This window comes from Lissotriton helveticus, chromosome 7 (genome assembly GCF_964261635.1).
Source record: "Lissotriton helveticus chromosome 7, aLisHel1.1, whole genome shotgun sequence".
NCBI lineage: Eukaryota > Metazoa > Chordata > Amphibia > Caudata > Salamandridae > Lissotriton > Lissotriton helveticus.
Genome location: NC_136068.1, coordinates 983,018,926 through 983,040,664, shown reverse-complemented (window position 1 = coordinate 983,040,664; position 21,739 = coordinate 983,018,926). Strand labels below are relative to the sequence as shown.

At 43.4% G+C, this 21,739-nt stretch overlaps 1 protein-coding gene across 1 annotated transcript in view; it reads left to right on the top strand.

Annotated features, from left to right (window-relative positions):
* The first annotated feature begins 369 nt into the window (after positions 1-369).
* The window catches only part of RBM22 (RNA binding motif protein 22), a 94,467-nt gene continuing 73,097 nt past the window's right edge, over positions 370-21,739 (top strand). The window contains exon 1 of the mRNA XM_078653604.1: positions 370-531. Within this exon, the coding sequence (XP_078509730.1) occupies positions 478-531 (54 nt within the window). The 5' untranslated portion in view covers positions 370-477. The remainder of the gene's footprint in view (positions 532-21,739) is intronic.

The window sequence follows — 21,739 nt, the reverse complement described above, 5'->3', positions numbered from 1 at the left end:
GTCATTTTCGAGCCTTTGCTAAATCTTGAAACGAGAACAAATGTCCTCTATTTTTCTTCAGGAAAGATCATATCGAAATGCGACTAACCTTGCAACGTGTACATTTCTATTGTGAACCGCCCTGACACATTTGGGTAAAGTCCGCGCTATATAAAAATGCATTAAATAAATAAAGAAAAACCTATGAATGGACTCTATTTAGTTCGGTCCTCTAATTGATTTACGGCTGGTAGCAGTTCAGGGAAGAAACGTTTTCATCTACAAATTCACTTGCTGTAGTGTTAAGCTAAAGATACTAAGGTGTGATTTGTCTAGCGTCATGGCTTTAGTGCCGGTACATCCCAGGCTAAAAGAGCACTTTAGTCATTTAGAGCTCCTGTGTGCGTCTCTGTGGTTGTGTTTCCGGGTCCCCTGCTGCATTGTGGGATAACGGCGGTCTGCGCAGGCGTAGCAAAGGTGGCAGTGGTGTTCTCCAAGATGGCGACTTCCCTGGGTTCGAATACTTACAACCGGCAGAACTGGGAAGACGCGGTATGTTGGTAGATCGGCGCACAGAATGCTTTTTGGGGAGGAGGGGAAGCGCCTGGAGCTGTTGGCCTTGCTCTCTTTATAAAGCAATAGGCAACTATGCAGTCCCTTTATAGAGGATAGCTCGCTACTGGGCAGGGGTTTTGCCAATTGTTATGCTTTGATGACATGATTAGGGTCTATCACTCTCCATGTCACTTTGCGGGGTATGTGCCTCTAATAACAACACTGCTTTATATGTGAGTTTCTAGACACCGAACAACCTCGTGAATAAGTTTCATGTAAATTGGCAGCATCCTGTCATGTGGGTGGTGGTATTTGGTGTCTTCTAGGGAAGGGCTTGCTGACCTGTGGGGTTTATGTGGGTTGCCCTCCCTGTGGAGGTACCTGAATAGGAGAGCAGTTGTTGACAAGCTGATTTTCGTATTATAACATGATATGATTCATACTACAATGAAAATAATGTACCAATTGCCCACATCAACGGTCTATTACATAGACGATTATAATGCTGTATGAGTGTTGAAACAGAACGTGTGATATTTCGGTTAATAGAAGTACCCATGAAGAAATAGTTCAGGTCCTTTCTTAAATCAATAATTTTAGTAGATTCGTTTTAAATGTTGACTGAACATTGATCTTTGGAAATGCTGCCTCTTATTCCAACTTTATTTGATCGTTTATCCCTTTGACCGTACCCAAACCTTTAAGCAGGTCTGGGTAAAGCCCCCTCTATATATAAAGCCATGCGTGGAATATCCGGCAGTTATCGTCCCTTTTGTAATATTTCACTTATGCAATGAGTATGCGTGCAAAGGCTGACGCTATCCGGCTCCGCACATTTTCGAACATTCATCACGTTTTGGGTAGTTAAGGTTTCAAAGTAACAATGATATTGTGTATTGTTGACAAGAACTTGAATATGATTTTTGCGGCTAATGGGAGTCAACCATACGATTTCATGGAGGTGTAAAGGGATCACTTCGTTCTAGTTTAAGAAGTTAGCTTACCACCTGGTTCTAGACTCACTGACGTGGTAATTTGGGCTACCAGCAATGATCTTGTTTATTGTGTCAGACTGTCTGAAGAAATGGTAACATCTTTCGTGGGCTGTAAAGTTTGTGCATTTTCAAATGTATTTAAGGTTGGAATGAACGGCTGCATACAAAATCGAGGCTTTTAAAACAAGCATTTGCAATGCAATAGGTCTCGTTTTAACGCAAATTTAAGCTATAGGCCTTGTAAATGACAAAGCCTTTTATTTATGTTCTAAAAACCAGAACGCAAAAATAAAGGGCATTATCATTTACAATGCTAATAGTTCAGACTCGCGTAATTGCAAGACCTATTGCATTTCCAATGCTTGTTATATCATTCGCTGTATGCATCTCCATCCACAATCTACAAATATCTTCACCACCCAAAGTGGTGTCAACTCAAATGATGCAGTCCTCTCGCATTTTTTTGCAGCCTTCTCGGATAGAAATATTTGTGAATGTTCATCAATAAAACAGGAAATATCCAGTAATTATTAAGGAACACTAAACAGTGCCTACAGGAAGAGACATGTTCACCTCCTATGGGTCTTCTGGTAACCATCAGTGACGTAAAAAGTAATAGGCGGTACTCCTACGGTTTAACAGATGCAGCATTCCGTCTGCTAAGAGGAAATGTTTTCAAACGTGATGTTATGCTGGAAAGGACAGTGCGCCTGTGTGCCCATAAACAGCATGGCCTTGACCTAAGTGAATCAATGAAGAGGCAATCGCACAATGAAGTTATTCACTAGTATGTTCAACAAATGAAGCAAAGCTACCATCTCACGAATGAAAAATATTGGTGTAAAAGGCAGCAGTGCTGTTAAGTCACTTGACAAACAGTGCAACTTCTGTGAACACGTGTTAAAAGTTGATGCATAGATTACTTACAACAGACTCCTCTACACGCAAAACGTGTGAGTCCAACTAGTCACCGAGTACTGTAGAAATACAAATGTTGATCAGACAACAGATTTCGCCATGGGATTTTAGGAGTGGGAACGAGGGAGAACCGAGTGACCCAAACAATAAAAACATTCATATTAAAAGGAAAGCAAACATGCTTTTTGCCGCACTGCAGCTACCGGTATGGACTGTCACGACAATGTCTCTTTGTTCGCACTTTAAGAAAAGAGCCCCAATGAAAACAAGCTCTTAGCATTGCTGTGGAGAGCGGGGGGGGGGAGGAGAAAGTGAAAGCGGGCATGGCGTGTTGTGCGCGTGAGAGGCACGGCATGGGGCGGCAAAGCAATTTCAAAGAGTGGGAGGGAAGGAGCGAGCATATGGGGATGAGGAGTGAGTGAGGGGGAGAAGAAGCATTTGATGTGGTGATGTGGTGTGCGAGGCATCTGTAAAGTAAAGTAATCTGTAAAGTATACCCTAACAAACATGAAGCGCAGTGTCCAGCAGCCACCGGCCGGCCACAGGGGAAGGAGGGAGATGAACGGGTGGGAGTGTAGACGCTTTACAAAAGAAGCTGCTAATTAAATACAAGAGCGGCCGGGAAGCGGCCAGGAAACACAAGTACGGCCGGCCACATAATTAGGGGAGGAGAAGCCGCACAGCACACGCTGGGCGAAGCCCTTTGATGTGCTGTGCGGCCGCGATGCGCGCTCTGTGCTGGGGGAGGGCCATTAGGAACAGGAACAGATGGCCATGAAAGTGTATGGGCCAAATGCGCGTGCCTGTACGTGCACTCGAAGAAAACGCCACGGACAAAAGTGGTGGTTTGACTATCCGATGGAGCACATGAATTCTCCCCCTTTACCATTGCTTCGCAATGGAAAAGGACGAGACCTAAAAAATTGCGTGGGTGTTGCAGAACCACATATGCTGTTGGGCAGCTGCAATTGAAATAATCGTTCTTGGTGCTACACACTTTTAGAAGTTTGATTTTGAAAACATAGAGACAATAGAAGATTCTCCTAATCTAGAGCAGTATGTTGTATTTGTACTTCATGAACGTGTCTTAACATTCTGACCTATCTTGCATACACATTTTGATTTGAATATACACTTGCAATTCGGGGGTTGTGTGAATCCGTCGTCTTGGAAAATGGACATGCATGCATATTTTGAACACATTAAACAGGAGTGAGATGAGCCCAATCCATGTGATGAAATCTAAAGCAAGAGGCAGCCTCTTGGCAATACGTGTTAGACACTGTTTACATTCTTCTAAATCCTGAGATTGGAAGTTGCATGGAGAAGATGGACTGGTTGGACTCTAAAGGAAAGTTAGATGTGCTTATTCTTCAGTTTAGGTAGGTTGAAGAGCATTAGCAATATAACATGCCGGTTTATTGTACAGTAAACACCACTAGTGTTGTGGTAGTTTAGCTAAGAAAAAGAGGGTGAGGTGTGGGCAAAATAGGAGGGACGCCTTGATTTCTTGTGCCCTGCTGCCCTTACTGGACCTCCTTCCTCTGCCCTGCTCTCACGTAGCCTCAGGCGGGGACTGTTGCTGTTTATTGAGGCTGTTGCCGCCGCGCCGCCATCATCGCACGAAGCATTGGGAGGACTACACCACCCAGAATCTCTCTGTGGCGCAGGACCAGCGCGTCACAGCTCAGCGCCAGGAGGCGCTTAAAACGGACTTCGAACTAATATTTTACGGAGACTACTGTCTTCATCCTCACCTCGATGTATCTGGGTGGCATGTCGTTCTTCTAAATTTGCTAGCTCAGAGTTGAGCTGGTGATTTAATCTATCCTGTTCTTTCTTGCCTTTAGCCACAAAGGCAATGGTCTCGCCCCTTAGTGCAGCTTTAAAACAATCCCAGACCACCAGTCTGGGTGCGCTATACTGGTTATAATCGAAGAATTCTTGTGCCCAAAGTGTAATGTATGTTATATATTCTCTGTTCACAAGTAACTTTCTATCGAATGACCACTGGGAGTAAGGCCTCTTATAGTTGGTGATACAGAGCGTAAGGGTAAGTGCATTGTGGTCTGAAATTGTTTTAGGCGATTTAGCTATCTCAACAAATATAGCGATTTCTTTGGATATCATTATATAGTCAATCCGCACATATTTGTTATGGGGAAATGAATAGTAGGTATATCCCGGGTCGTTTTTATTTTTCAGATTCCATATGTCTATTAAGTTATAGCTGTCCATAAATTGTTTTATTGCTCTGAAAACTTTAGGCTTACGCCCAGTGTAGGTCTGCTGTATTTGGTTATTCTGCGTAGGGCCCAAAGCTATGTTAAAATCCCCACAGACGACTAGTGTGCCTGACCAGGATGCCAGCTCCAAATCAAGGTCTTGAAATATCTGAGGGTCGTCTTGATTTGAGCCATACAGTGAGCAGATGGTAATGCCCATATCCAGTTCGACTATGACCCACCTACCAAAGGGATCAGCTAATCTGCGCTTGGGTAGGCCCAGAAAAGTTTTCGCTAAAATGGCCACCCCTCGCGTCTTAGACGTTTTCGTTGTTAGGGCGAGTAGATGATATCCAAGGATTTTTAACAATTCCTTCTCACCCTCTGAAATATGGATCTCCTGTAAGCAAAGCACATCATAAGATTCCTGGTGAATTATTTCATAGAGTTGGGCCCTTTTACCCCTATCATTGAGCCCTGCAATATTCCATGAGCACAATTTCAGCTTCCCCATTGTAGGTTTTTAGTTAGCACCCCATCGGTAATAAAGTTAGTCACTCTTTTCATGTTAAAGCTTGACATCAAATCCTGATTACCAAATATAGATAGATTTTCTTGTACCTCTCTTATTGCATGTCTTGATGTATATTCTGTACATTTTGTATGTTTGAACTTGCTCTTTTTATTTTTTTTTATCCCCCCCCCCCTTCCGACGCCCTCCCCCCATACACCACATAAGGGCTATTAGAGTCTGTAGTGATGGGACTGTGCTACCCAACCAGTGCTCAATGATATCATAACGGTATGAATGATCGAAAAACCTCATAGAAAATAGGTAAGAAAATAGAAAAAGAAAGAAAAAAGATGAAAAAATAATAAACCATCTTAAATATTCTTTCGTGTCCTCACATATGTCTGACCATCATTTTGCCAAGTGGGTTTTTATATTACAGTTAGCTATTGTTCTTCCCTTCAACTCATCAAGTATCGAAGAACCAGGACATGAGACATGAGAGAGTGAGGATAGGAAGACAGGAGGATAAGAGGAAGAGTAGGAAACAAAAAAAGCAAAGGAAAGGAAAAAAAATTGTGTATATACAAGACAGTATAACAATATATCAATAATATCCTCATCCTTCTCAATCCTTCTCCCAATTCTATACTTATTTCAGGATGTCTAAATATTCTTTTGCCTTAATCTCCGAGGTGAAGAATCTAGTTTGGCCTCCGAAGATTACTTTCAATCTAGCCGGGTTGTTGAGATATGCCTGTGCCTTCTTCTCTAGGAATGGTTTAATCATTTGTCGCAGGCGCCATCTCCTCTCTACGGTTATATGACAAAAGTCCAGTCGGACAAAGTAGGAGATCTAGTCTTTGCTGCGTCGCGCTTCAGGTCTAGCTTTCTCAGAGATAGCTTGTCTTAGGAGAAAGTTCCCAAAATATACCAGTATCGCTCGAGGGTAGCCCCCCAGCTTTGCTGAGGTTTTCAAGGTCAATGGGACTCTATGTGCACGTTGCACTTCCATGTCCCAATTCCAACTGGACAATTCAGGCAGAGTATCTCGAAAGAGTTGTATTATATACATGCGGACATCTCCCTCAATTTTTTCTGTGAAACCTAAGACGCGCAGATTATTTCTGCGTAGACGATTTTCGCAGTCTTCCAGCTTCCACCTCACATCTGCTAATTCTGCCTCATGGGAATCAACTCGTTCTTGGGTCGCAGTGACCTCTGCTTCGCTCGACACAATGCGGGCTTCCGCCTCGGTCATTCGATCGCTAAAAGAGCTAACAGTTCTTGTTAACTTGCGTACCACCCCTTGCACCTTGTGAAGTGCTGCCTGCGCCTTACGACCATCTTTAGACGTTTCTTCGCGATGCAAAGCGATGGCCTGAAGAACGGTGTCCATGACAGAAGTTAGAGTGGAGCCCGGTTGGGTTGCATGATCCAATACAGCTGAACGGGAGGAAGGGGGTGGGTGCATGTGAGTAATAAATAGGCTGAGTTGAAGGAGAGTAGTCCCAAGCCAACTCTGCTGCCCCATGACGGCTTTTTTTCTTTTTTAAAACTGTTTTCCTGCCACCCCTGGGGTCATTAAGTTTCAAGTTTTGGTCGCTCTCTGTGGTAAAGTCAAATTTAGCATCATCCTCAACATCCTCCTCGGTTTCTCCTGACCACCCAGCTTCCTCTGAAAATGAAAAAAAGTCAGTCGGATCTTTATCTGTCTCTGCTGTCTCTGCTGCTGCCCCCATTGTCTCTACACCATTGTGTTCGTGCATCTTATTTCTCTCAATAATCTCAGGAATAACCTCGATGGTAATTACATTGCCTCTACCAGAATCATGTATCAGCGCCATCGCACCTGCTTGGCCCTCTGGGGTGCCTGGGGTGCTTATCATGTTACTCACTTTACTAGGTATTTCTGCAGGCTCTAATATCGAAGTCTCAGAGAGGACCTGGACATTTATAATTGGCAATGGGGGGGGTCGTACCTTGTAGCTGAATCTCCTCCTCAGGCACTTCGATGTGTTCCCTTTCCTCAGGCATAGCATTGCAGGCCTCTGTATTGAGATCTATTATCGCCAGAGCAATGGGAGCTGTAATGCCAGAGGCAGGCTCCGCCTCAATGTCGCCACCAGCCCCTCCATGCAGCTCAGGCTCAGGGTCATGCAATCCAGCCCTGGTTTTTGCTTTTGCTGGTACAGCCGTCAGCACTGCCGAGTGTCTCTTCTCCCCGCTGGCTGAGGGTGTTTTCGCTGGAGTTGTCCCCGGAGCTCTGCGGAGCAGATCAACCACCGAGGGGCCAGGTGCCACGCCAGACTGCTTGAGCGACTTCGGGGTAAGGACCATCTCCGTGTCAGGCGCTTCTGCATCGCCGCTGCTGGCAACACTTGCGTGACCACCCCGCTTCAATGCGAGCTCCCGGTCTCGTAGTGCTTGTTTGGCCGCTCTCGTCTTTGCGGCGGCCGCCGCCAATGCTGCTGCCTTTTTAGGTGCCATATTATCGCAATCGTCCTCTGGTTCCAGGTACACCCCTTCACTCTCAGCCGTAAACTCCGCTGTTTGTGTGAGGATCGAAAAAAAACTTGTTTGTTCTTAAGCCCCCAAGGAGCCGTATGACCGCAACACCGATCAGGGATGTGAAGAGTGATACCACCACTCTCCTCTCACTCGTGGCTGTAGGCTCAAAGGTCGATGTGGTTCCGGTCACCATTCTTCATCTGATATCCAATATCCCTATATTCAGGGAAAGCTGTGCATCTCCATGTTCCGTTTTCTTAAAAGCTGTGATACCACAACTGCCGGTGTTAGTTCTACTCTGTATTCACCATTATCGTGAGCACTGGTCAGGATGCACAGTACAGTGGTCTAGCACACCGCCGCCATCTTGCCCCACCAGCGCCTCTGCTGCTTACTTACTTATTAGTTCTAAAAACAGAGCTTAATAGCGGTCTCACTCAAAGAGCAGCTGAAACTTTCCAGACAAATCAAAATAACATCTATGAAAATGGTGAAAAGGTTGGAAAACAACTGGCCCTGCGTACACGTTAGAAATAATCCAATAACATGATACAATCTATTGACTTTGAAGGACAGAAATACACAACACCTGTAGGTATTTCAGAAACCTTTCGACGCTATTACCAAAGGCTCTATCAAAATGAGGATTAAACTGTGGCAAGCGATATAAAAGAGTTCCTAGCGGAATGGGTTACTGAGCTGGACCTAGTTCGGACCATCGACGAACTAACTAGGGAAGACCTAGAAAAAGAAATTTCAATCACCGAGCTCGAATTAGCTCTCTCAGAGCTGGCCAATGGGAAAGCTGCAGGTCCAGATAAGATCCCCTTGGATCTTTATAAAATTCTGGGAAAGCAAATTATACCATATTTACTGGACTTGTTCCTTGGGGTGCAATGGAGTGGCGTCCCACCAGAATCATGGAAACAGACTAACATAGCCATTTTTCCCAAAAAAGGTAAACCTCCTGAAATGCCGTCCTCGTATCGCCCAATCTCGTTGATAAACTCCGATTCAAAGCTTTATGCCAAGATTCTCGCAAACCGGCTTAGCAGGGTCGTCGAACATCTGGTCTCCCTGTGGCAACATGGTTTCATCCCTGGAAAGGGTACCACCGATCACACCCGTAGAGCCATCTCTCTTTTTGATATCATGGGTGTGACGGGAGGCCGGATGTCGATGATCCTGCTCGACGCCGAGAAGGCCTTTGACCAAGTCTCTTGGCAGTTCTTATGGGGAGTTCTTGAATTAAACAACTTTGGACCAGGATTTGCCAAATCCATCGAGGCACTATATGCTGACCCTAGGGCTAAACTCACCGTGAGGGGCGTTGAATCGGAGTTTATCAACATTCAGAGGGGCACGAGACAAGGCTGTCCATGTTCGCCAATCTTATTTGCTCTTTATATTAACCCGTTAATTTCAAAACTGCTTATATCTAATTTAATAGAGCCCGTTACAACTGGTATATTTCAGACTAAAATATTAGCCTATGCCGATGATGTGGCGGTATTAACACCAAACCCTGCTGAGGCAATTCAGGAGATCGAACAAATCACACAGACCTTTGGTTTTTACTCGGGGTACTCCCTTAATAGGGATAAGACAATGGTCTTATGTACAGAAAACATCCTGTATGAAAGCCCTTATAGGGTGAACCAAGCAACATATCTTGGAGTCTGTATATCTCCTAAGGTGAAGGAAATTAACCAACTCAATTACGATCCCTTGATTAAAACTATTAAAAGAGACCTTATAAGGGTAAATAATCTTCATCTATCAATCCTGGGTAGGGGGAACTATCTTAAAATGAATAGTTTTTCGAAAATACTATATTTATTCCGTGCAATCCCGCTAATGGTCGATGATAGCATTATTAAAATCATTGATTCCTGTATGTCCAAATTTGTCTGGAATTACAGAAAAATAAGAAGGGTAATGCCATATCTTTCATTGCCGCAGCAAAGGGGAGGGCTAGCTATTCCAAATTTGACGCTTTATCTCTGGGCAACTCTTCTCCAACAAATGGCCCCATTATTTAACACCAAGCCACTAACTGAAGCTGCGCCAGACCGAAATATACCATCAATATATGAATTGGCATTAGGCCATAAAGCTAGAGGGCTGCTACTAAGACAACTAGAACCCTCTTATTTTAAGAAAATCAAATTTAAGATCATTTGTGATGCATGGTCCATTTGGAAACGCTCATCTAAACATTTAGTAATTCCAAAATATACTAAATATACCCCTCTTTGGTATAGCTCGATCCTACCAGCTCAATTTAATGATAGAATTTCTACAAAGTGGGAGAATACAGGGATTGTAACAGTGGGCGACTTCCTTGGTCAGGAATTTAGATCTGGATTTCGGGATCTACAAATAAAATTCTCGATCCCCTCTACTGACTTTTTGAAGTTTATACCATCTTACATCAACTATCCCCAAGAATCGGATAAAAAACTTTCCCCTTTTTTGAACTTATAGCTAGGCGGACCTCCAGGATAGGGACCATTTATGAGCTCTTAATAAAGAATCAACGTGACGATATGGAGCATGTTGAGAGAGACTGGGCAATAAAATTAGATAATCCCAATGTCGATGTCGATATGTCTCTGCTATTATCATCTAAATTGTTCTTAGCATCTAACTTAAGGGCCCAACATTATAAAACAATATATAACTTGTATTACAAACCAGCCAAGCTATATATATGGGGTAAAAGAGTAAACAATGAATGCCCAAGATGTGGTATGGGTCCAGCAAACCTTATACATATGTTTGCAGATTGCCCTAAATTTAGACCTGTATAAAAAATGATCTATGATTATTGGGAAGAAATTTTTGGGCATAAATTGAGAACTTCGCTAACACTGCTCTTATTAGGTTATGAGAACACTCTGGGCTACAGTAAGGAGGAAGAAATATCCTTATTCTTGGGTATGGCTGTGTTTCGGATCATACTGGCGGCCCGATGGAAAGAATCAGAGCCCCCTACTTTCCAAATGTGGCTAACCCGGCTTCTAAGCATTTATAGACAAGAGACAACTATTTACGAAGCGAGGGGGAAAAAATCTAGAATCCGTGGAGCCAAGATATGGGCTCCAATCACTGCCTGGTGCAATGATCTAAGGAATGCGTAACTGCTAACTGTAATAGGATTATCAATTGTATATTCTTATGCTGATTTAAATTTTTATCCTTCGTTATAATGCCTGTATAACCAGAGATTATTATTTTGAAAGTTTTTTGTGTAACTTCTGATTTTTTTTTCTTCTCTTTTTACCTATGTATATTATCTGTACTATTTGAACCCTGTGTATTATTTCTGAATTCTGCTCAAATAAAAAAAAAAAAAAAAAAAAACGACTTCGGCCTCCCGCGGGACGCCTTGATTTCTTGTGCCCCGCTGCCCTTACTGGACCTCCTTCCACTGCCCTGCTCTCACGTAGCCTCAGGCGGGGACTGTTGCTGTTTCTTGCGGCGGTTGCCACCGCGCCGTCATCATCGCACGAAGCAGGGGTGGGACTACACCACCCAGAATCCCTCTGTGGCGCAGGACCAGCGCGTCACAGCTCAGTGCCAGGAGGCGCTTAAAACTGACTTTGGCCTACCGCAGCGCGGGACGCTCTCCGGCGTGCCCGGGCCAAGGGTGGGCCCGTCTGCGCCAGTCAGAGCCCAGAAGAGGCCGGGCTGGGCCACGTCATTGACATCTACTGCGACGAACTGTACGCTTGTGACTCTCTGCTTGGCTTTCTCCATTGTAGGCTAGCTGGGGTGCTGCCACTGTGTGGCTCTGAGGTACTGAGATCACCATGAGTAAAAGAAAGGTCGGGGATAGGGTGGTGGGCACATTAGATGCTTTCCTAAACAGAGACGAATCTGTTCTAATACATGAGATCCAGGCAACAGAACGTAGGCTCTCGCTCGAACCTGTACCATCTAGGGGAGGCTCCTTGCCCAGTGCCCAGATACCCCACTCACTGGTAAATACTGAATTAGAACAGGCTTGTGATACAACATTCCCCAGTTTGTTATGTGAGGTGCCTATGTCTCCCACCTCGGGCACCCTGCAAATTCAGTGTAGCATACAGAGCCCTGCCATGGTAAAGACTAGGGGGAAGAAAGTTACAGGGGGGTTAGGGGCTGAACTGCCCACTCAAAAAAGGAAAGGTTGTTGTACAGCTAAACATAAGCCATTGTGCGCCATTAATGAATCAAGTGGGGTATATGTTTTTGAGAATCCAGGTGTTAAAACTTTAGATGCTAATCGCGCCGTTTGCTCAAATATTCAGCCTAATCAAGAAGAACTATGTTCATTATTAAGAGAACAAATAGCTGCCCTCATTGATCCCTTACTTAAAAAACTAGACTCAGTTGATGCCAGGCTTAATAAGATTGAACAATGCCTAGCTTGTAGCAATCAAAGGAATCTTGCCCAATCTACTATCCACGCTAATGGGGTGGGTCCAATGCAACACCACGGGGGTTGTACACATGACGCAGCTGGGAAACACGCCAAATGCCCAAACAAGTGATGATCGGGTACAATCGGTGATAAGCACAGCCTGTCCTCCCCCCATCTAGTTCAAACAACGGTATTGCTACACCTTCGGTGCAGCAGTGTGGGGCAGAAGGTAACGGGTGGCGGGATGAGCAAGGTACAGAAGGGGGTTCAGTTATGTTACCTAGTCTCCATCTCCCCCCGAAGCCACACCCTATACGGTCATCCTAGCAAACGTACCCCCACTTCCCCCGGGATCTCGAGAGCATTGGTCAACGCTCAAAAACAAGGCTCTCCATTTCCTGAGTAAAAAGACCGGCATTAGACACAAATTATTTGATGAATTCAAAATGGTGTGACGAAACAATTGGGTAGGCCACTTCTATAAATCCATGGCTGGCGATTGTGTGGTTTGAGCTTTAGGTCACCCTCCCTGGTTCGATATATTCTAGAGATGGCTGGGCATTTTCCCCCTGCTGCAGAGGAAATTAGACTACTTCCTTTAAGGTTTTTCTATAACTGACGGACGATGCCGAGAAATAAGAAAACATGGGTCTCCCATAGGGTTCACAATTTGTTAGACTACCCCATTCAGACTAACAATCGTTTCGAGTTACTGTCAACTCTTGAAGACATTGACTGACTGAGTGGAAGTGACACTGTACAGTGGGCCGTAGGCAGTGGGGTTAAAAAGATGGTTGATAGGAACCCACCAATTTGCACCTGTAATAATCTGGGAAGTGGGAGTGTTTCCCTGCGGGTTACATTGATAACTGGCACAGAAAATGTGCGTACGGGTAGTGAACCGCGGGACAATCTCACTGATTCTGAGGTACAACTTCTTTTAAGAACCCCTAGTATAGGATTGTCCTCAACAATTGAAGCAAACATAAAGGAGGTTACAATCAGTACTATGAATGAAGGGCTCAGTCCCTCGAGATCATTTATGACCCTTTCCTCTTGGAATATAGCTGGTTTAGACTAAAAATCAGTGTCCGCAGATTGGTCATCATTAAGGCTCCCTGTTTTCCGTTTTTACGGATTTTTACAGATAAACAGACAGAAAACAATGTGTTTTCTGTCTGTATTTATTTTCTAAAGTGGATAAATAAAAAAAATGGTGCTTCTTTTAAGTGACTCTACGTGCTGTCTTTCATAAATTATAGGCCAGCAGCTGAGCAGATGAACAGCATGGTTCATTAAAACACTGGATGACATTTCTTTAAATAAAAAATGTATGGAATAATGCTAGTATTTACCAATGGATGTATTGTTATGTAATATTTGGCAGCTTAAATAGCTAAAACACGACAGACATCAAAGTAAAAGGTGCACGTCTATCAGTTAAATAGATATGGAAATGTACAGTTTTACAACTTAATTTATACGCAAAACACAAAATAAATATGGATAAATGCAGATAAAATAGTCAAAAAATAAATATGGATAAATACAGACGGAAATGGCCAAAAAATAAATACCATAACACCGGGAGCTCTAGTCCTCATACATAGAGTGCATGGATGTATGAGCTTTCCAAGAGACATGGTCTGCAGAAGGAGTTTTCCACGTAGGTTATCTTAACTTCTTTAAAGCAGCGACAAGGGGACCAAGGGGTAGACCAGTTGGTGGGTTAACTTGTTGGGTGCGCCAATACGAGGGGATAAGGGTGGACAAGGTTTTTATCGATAGCCCAGATATTATGGCCATACGGGTCAGCTCAACAAAGGGCCTTGATATAACCATTTATAATGTATACTCGAGGGGCCAACCTGGTGGCAGGAGTTCAAATGTCATTACAATTTTGGAAAGCCATTTGTCCCAAGAGGTTAACACTAGCAACCAGATTATTGCTGGTGATTTTAATACTTGTTTCGAACCCCTGGATTTCGAAGATGCGAGGCTCAGTGAAGACGTGGATGCAGTATGGGGTATCCCTCACTTGGACCTTCAACCCATAAGGAAATGGTCTGAGGCCGCCCTTCAGTTGAAGGGGTTGTGTTTGGAAAGTGGCTTGAGGGTGGTTAATGGAAGGACGATGTTTGATGGACAGGGTGCTATGACATTTGACAATGGTAGGTCTAATAGCCGTATAGATTATATACTTGTCAATGTAGAGCTGTAGCCCTTAGTTTTAGACATGGAGGTTCAGAGTAGGCCAGAAAGCGACCACAACTCTCTGGTTTTTAGAATTATTGATAGAAGCTTTTCTAGCTTTTCACAGAGGGAAGGCGATAGCCGCTCCGATATGGTAATTATTACCAATGACTTAAGAAGGGTTCGGTGGGCAAGGATAGCCAATAACGAAAGGAATGTTGCGCAGATTAGGGATATGGTTTCGGGGTCCTTGATGAAACTTTCTGATTGTGAGTCCCAGGAGGTGCTAAATGCTAACTTATTGGGTGTTCGTAACAAACTTTTCAGTGGTTTGAAAAGGTTTTTTATTAATGGAAACCCACATAAAAAGATTAGTCCGCTGAAGCCAAGTTCGTGGTATAACAACACGTGTAGACATGCCCATAAAGCCTTTGTGGAAGCTATTAAATCAAGGTCTCAGGGTAACATCAAGCAGTGCAGAGCTAAATACAAAACACCACTGAGATAAGCTAAGAGAGACTGGGACGAGGAACAATGGAATGATCTATTACAGGCTTGTAATGGGAGAAACATGATCCAATTCTGGGACCTATTCAAACGGGGGGGAGTAGCCCGCAGTCAAAGACCCCGAGCAACCATGTTGAACCTCAGCAATGGGTGTAATTTTTCGAAGCACAGTTTAAGGCATCACATAGTAGCAATGATGCTGCCCCACCTATTTTAACTGAAGATCCATTTAAGTTTACAAGTAGAGAGGTGGAGTCGGTGCTGAAAATAATCCCGAGTGGCAAGCCTCCGGGGCCAGATTGTATCCCTGCCAACTTATTTAAGCAAGACCAAGATTTATGGGTCCCATACATAAAGTTACTAGTAAATGCTGTAGCTAGTGGAGCTCCGCTCCCAGCATCTTGGTCCGGAGCAGAGATTATACCGATTTGCAAGAAGAGAGATCGCTCTGCACCAGCCAACTATAGACCCATCAGTCTAATTGATGCTGTGCAAAACATTGTTGCAAGATTTGTATTGGGGAGGATACAGGGTTGGATGACCGAAGCCGACATCTTGACACCCTTACAGGCAGGGTTTCGGTCACACACAGGGACCCTCGATCAAGCCTTCAGATTTGTACTAATTTACTGGAAGGAGGTGACTTTAGGTGGGGGCATGCTCTTTGTGGCATTTGTGGACCTAAAATCCGCTTTCGATCTTGTCCCAAGGGTAAAATTGTGGGAAGTACTACTGAAAATGGGGATGCCCAAAGAGTTTGTTTCTATTTTGGTCAAACTCCATGAATACATCTATGCGCAGGTCCGTTGGGGCAAACCAGGTGAGGTTACTGAAAAGTTTTAGGTGAGCAAAGGCGTTCGACAGGGGTGTGTGCTGGCTCCCACCCTGTTTTCTTTATTTATTAATGGGGTGGTCCAGTACTTTGTGAATCACCCAACTGATGCGCCAATGTTAGCTGGCATGAAAGTGCCACTGCTCATGTTCGCGGACGACACCTTACTTTTATCCAAAACGAGACGGGGACTGCAGTTGGCACTCTCTTGTTTTGAGGTGTTTTGCCGCGAACATGAGCTTGTGGTCAATGTAGGGAAAACTAAGTTTATGGTGCTCCATGGGTCAAATCCTGTTAAAGCACGTGTTTTTATGGATGGCGATCTATTGGAGCAGACTGATGTTTTTACCTACTTGTGTGTTCCATTTAATGACAAATTGAGTTGGAAGCCCCAAGTTGATATATTAGCGCTGAAACATGCTCAGCTAGCCGGTGCCCTGATTAAGGAGCACAGTTTGTCTCTAACCAAGTCTATTGCCCCCATTGTTAAAATCTATACTACTAAAATTTGCCCAGCCATCCTATATGGTGCCGGAATTTGGGTTTTTTGTAACTTATCCCCACTTTCTACAGCCCAGAACAAATTTATGAGATCAATAGTAGGATTGCCTCAATCATCCCCTCGCTTCTTGATCTCGTTGTCAGGCACTTGAAGATGTTGCACGCTATAGACCGCTGGCATTCTGGAGGCGTCTATGGATTACTCCAGAACTCTTCCTGTATTCCAAACGGTTCTGGAAGTGAGGGGGCTAAGCCGTTCACATAAGCTCCCATGGTTGACTAGTATTAAGTCCTTGTTGACTGATTTGGGGATGAGGAATCTTTGGGATCACCCAGAGACTGCGGAATTTCAATCAAAAAGGTCCTATAGAGCAGCGTACTGGGAGCTGATCAAAGTCAAGAGATTCTCCTCCCATACCAGTCAGTCTCTGTCGAGGGATTTCCTTGACGTTAAGGACGAACCCCTTTTGGAAGGCTATTGGGATCTCATAACGAAGCAAATGACGTAAACTTTACCATCAGTTTAGGGTAGGAACATTACCCCTACGATGGCTTACTAGCAAATGGAACCCTGCTAGTAGTAACAAGTGCATATTTTGCCAAGATCATACAGAACACATTGATCATTTTTTATTTGAATGCCCTGTTTACCACCAACCAAGGAGCACCTGGTTGAAACCAGTTTGCTTGCCCATGGGAACTAGATCAGCGATGGTTGCAAGGAGAATACTGAAATCTGATACTTCCAACCTCGCTGTAATTGGAGTAGCAAAGTCTTTGAGCTGGGCATGGGTACTACGCGATCAAAATGGGGATGAGGGTTGCAAAATAGCTATGCAAAGATTTAAGCTGGGACCTTAAAGTCAGGGGTTGGAGTCGGTAATATCTAATAGAATACACAGCCATTGTAATTAATAGATGTTTAAGTCTTTATGCTTATTCAAATATTTAATTCTTTTTTAGAATTGGTTTTAAAATGTAAATTTATATGTATTTATTAATTGTTGTTGATGCGGTATAGCTGTAAGTTTTAGATTTCTGAAAATTCTGGTATTTTTTAAAATGAATGAAATATGTGATAACCTGATAACCACTGTCTTTTGTGATGAAGAATCGCAATAAAGACTTAATGAAATGAGAAGCAGGGAGGGACAACGTATCCAGTTGGGAACTCATCATCATCATTAGTCTTTAATGATGATGAGTTCCAAACTGGATACATATATAATATTTTTATATTCGGATTTCACAAAAGAAAAACGGAGTGGAAGAGGGGTATACCTGAGATTCTTAAGTAATTATTTCGAGAGGTACTTCATGCAAAAAAATCCAATCCATGAATGGAAAAATGGTATGGGTTTAATGAGGGACCTATGGCAGTGCTGCAGCTTCCTGCCACCACATTCAAGTCCATTGCTAGTTCGAACTCCTAAAACATGAGGTAGCCACCAAAAATAGGCAGTATTTCATGCATAGGATTTCAACTATTCTTTAATAATGATTAATTTATAATATATAAAACTGCTAAAAAAAGAATCCAGATGGAGCGTATTTGCAGACTTATTGACAAGCTTGCTGTGCTTTCAGAACTGAAATATCTTGCACTGTCTCACAGCAGGATCATCCCGTCCTATTAACATGCACAAGTATGACCTTTGTACCTTAACCCCTTCTGTTGTGCCGCTCGCACGCTGATGACGAGCTGAGCTCGTCATGTAACGCGCGTTTTAAAAAACCGCCGCGTACAGCGGGAAAAGCCGCCGCACTCATGCGGTTAAATCAGCTTTAAAAGAAACATTTCCACATTCACTTGAATCTTCAACCAATCAGCTTGATATCTCCGGCTGCATAACTATAGAGAAGTCAATTTTCTGAATGCCAGAGTATACTCTGGTTGTGGCTAACATTGAACAACTGTACTTTAAAACATTACTCGAACACTTTTTTAATTTACATTTTATTGCACATTTTCAATGAAATAATACAGCATGAAAGTATAGCAAGAGATTAAAAAAAGTGTCATACAATGTGTGCTACATACGAATCGTTAAAACAGTTATTGAGCGATTACTCTTTTACAGAGGCGTTTGAAGATTGATACCCTGAGTTCCATTGAGAGGGGAAGTCCCCTTGGTAAGCTTTTATACTGTCGATGAAGGTTCCACTGTGAGAGGATGAAGAGCAGAGGTTGATAGTAGAGAGTGAGAGGGGGAGAGAAGGAAGAGAAGGAAGAGGGATTGAAAGAGAGGCAAACAGAGGGGCGGGTTGATGGGGTATCACAAGTCGACAGGGAGAAGAGGGGGGGCTGGGCTACATCTTTAATTAGGTAGCATTCAGCTCTGGATTAGGGATAGAAGGAACTTCGTTATGTGGGTAAACATCTAGCCAGAGCAGTGTAAAGGCAGTATGATTATAGTTTTTGTTAGGAACAATATTGTCAGAGCTTCTGAGGAAGAATACCCAGGCCCACCATGTGTAGTAGGATATGAAATGAAATATGTCCAATCACAGAGTATTGTTTTAACACCTAGTGTAAGCAGGAGGTCTAATAATGGGCGCTCCGCGTTGCCTAGTGGAGGTCATGTGGTATTAATCCACAGGCCAAGACTAATGAGGATGGGGACCAGGGTAATGTTACAATGGAAGATACGGTTGATAATTGTATTAATATCTCTCCAAAAGGACTTGAGCATATGGCAGGAAAATAGCATGTGCGAATTGACTTTTTGGGTAGGCAATTCCAGCTATTGGTGGAGTTTATCAATTTTAATTTAAAGAGGTTATCTGAGTTCCAAAAGTATCTGTGTATCAGCCAATATTTGAACTGTGAGATGCTTGGCAAGATTTTGTGCTTAGTCACACATTACCATATGAGTATCCAACTGCAATCAAGACTACAAAATATATTACTCTTACACGATTATCTTGCGCTAGGCAAAGGACAGGGGATTAAGTTCATGTTGTCAACCAGAGTCTTTCATTTACTAAATTAGTATTGTTTAGGAAGACGGCAATAATAGCATCAAAGTGACGGTTCATGTAGATAAAATAATAGATAGGATTGCTGGATTAGAAGACACTATGTTGTATTCTGTAAGAAAAAACGGAAAAATATTTCTCAAATAAGAGAATAAAGTCATGATTACAAATTCATTACCTAATGCGCAATCTCTAAATGTCCTCCACACCAAAATGTATTCTACTTTTGAGACCCCTAATAGGTTTGCAGTGCTGAAAGCCCCTAAGACTCCTGTTTGTTACTTCATGTAAGGAACTACAATTAGTTGAACCAGAGAGCTAGGTTGCAAAATAGGAATAATTAAGAATTATCTGCTATATCAGCTGTTGATGATTGGCAGGTTGCTCTGTCTGATTCTTATACGAGGCTAAAAGGAGCTTTCGAGTTAAAAACACAAACACTAATGCTCAACGCAGATACTTAACAGTACAACAATTTTATTCCCCAGATCAAGAAGTTGGCACATTACATAAAGTGTCCAGCTCTGCTGAAGTCAAAATAAATGGCCCTATCTCGAACTGAAACTTCTGTGTTGGTATTTCTGCAGATTCTCTAGTTTAGAAACAGAAGTAGAATATGATTACAATATGAATAGAAGGACAACAGGTTAAGAGAATTGCGCACTTGGATTACTGCAGCTCGTACCAAAAACACTTCCAACATAATTTCTATCACATGTGGTACTCCATTAAAGAGAAGGTAGGGATGGATTTAGAATTGATGATGAGATCCTTAGCACCACTGTGACGCCAAAGAACCTACCTGAGGAAGTTAAACTCCTCAATTTGATTGTGCTCACAAACAATATTTCCTACATGCATCATGATGTGTTCAATGGTGGATAAAGTCTATTGAATTTGTTAATCCAAATGGGATTGAAGGTAAGAGAAGATACTATGATAACATTAGATCTCCCCTTTGTTACTCCACTCGTCTTCTCCGAAAGAGTATATTTGATTATTGTTGATAATGATTGTGCACCTAGAACACCAAAATATCCAAGTGTGCCGCTCACTGCTTGAGTTCAACATAATGTTGTGTGATGTGTATTTTTAAAGTGAACTGTCGCCTGCAAGGGTATTGTGGCACGGAGTAGATGTGTGTGCCTAGCCCTACCTATGGGAGGTTGGATAATTGAAAAGCTACGTCTTCAACTTCTTGCAGATTTCAGGCGGAGAGAAGGAGCCTCTGATGTGCAGGGGAGGTATTCCATGATTTAGGAGTGATGTAAGAGAACACTTGTCATCCTGAATGGGTTTGTGTGGGATGTTGGCAAGTAGGAGTTATGCAGAGCAGAGGTGTCTGTATGGTCGGTGGAAGGAGATGAGACTGTTCAGGCAGATGGGGCCTGAGTTGTGGAGTCCCTTGAATGTGTGTGTGTGAGGAGTTTGTACTGAGCAAGTTTGTGTATTGGAATCCAGTGTAAGTTTCTGGGGTTTGCTGTAATGTGAGTTCTGCACGGTCGGTTGAGGATGAGCCAGGCTGCGGAGTTCTGTATAGTTTGTAGTCTTCTAGTTAGTTGCTTGGTGATCCTGTTGTTGAGGGTGTTCTCATAGTGAACTTGCTGATGACTGACTATGGCGTGAGTGACAGATTTCTTTGTGTTGCTTGGGAACCACTTAAAGACCATCCTCAGCGTCTTCAGGATGTAAAAGCAGGATGCAGTGACAACTTTGACTTGTACAGTCCTGTCCGGTTTGCTGTTGATGATAATTCTGAGTTTCCTGGCATTGGTTCTGGGTGTGGGTCTGAGTTCGGCTGGCCACCAGCTGGAGTCCCATGGTGAGGTGTTCTTGCAGAAGATAACTGTCTGTCTTGTCTGTGTTGAGCTTGAGACAATTGGTTTTCCTCTAGTTAGCGACTTTGGTCATGCAGGCGGGGACCTGGTTTCCTGTGCTGAGGATCTTTCCTGAGGGGGAGAGTATGAGTTGTGTATCGTCTGGATAGGAGAGGATGTTGTGTGCATGGATGACATTTACCAGAGGACCATTGGAGAGGGTGTGGTGAGCGATGAACCCTGAGGGACTCCGCAGGTGAGTTTGTGGTCTTCCAAGGAGTAAGGTTCTAAGCTGACAGCTTGTGTTCTGTCCATTAAGAAGGAGCAGATTCAGTCGGAGAACATATTGTTGGAAGCCAATCCCATGCAGGTCCCTGATGAGGATGGGGTGTGCGACTGTGTCAAATACTGCAGAGAGGTCAAGGAGGATGATGGCTGCAGTGCCTCCACCGCCAAGAATCATGCAAATGTAATTTCTGTCAGCAATGAGTGCAGTTTTTATACTGTGGTTGGCCATGCATGACTTGGAGGAGCTGGTGGTTGGTGAGACGTCTGTTGATATGTTTCTCAAGGACCTTTGTCGTAGGGTTTAGAGGGATAGGGCTCAATAGTTGGAAAGCGTGGCTGGGTCAGCAGAAGGTTACTTGAGCAGGGCTGTTTCCAGGTGTCTGGGACTTTGGCCCAGTTGATGGAGGCATTGAGGATGGGTATTTAGTGTTTCACTTATTGGCCAGAGTCCTTTGGGGAAAATGTGGTAGTGCAAGTGTCAGATGGAGCCCCTGAGTGGATGGACTTCATGGTAGCAGTG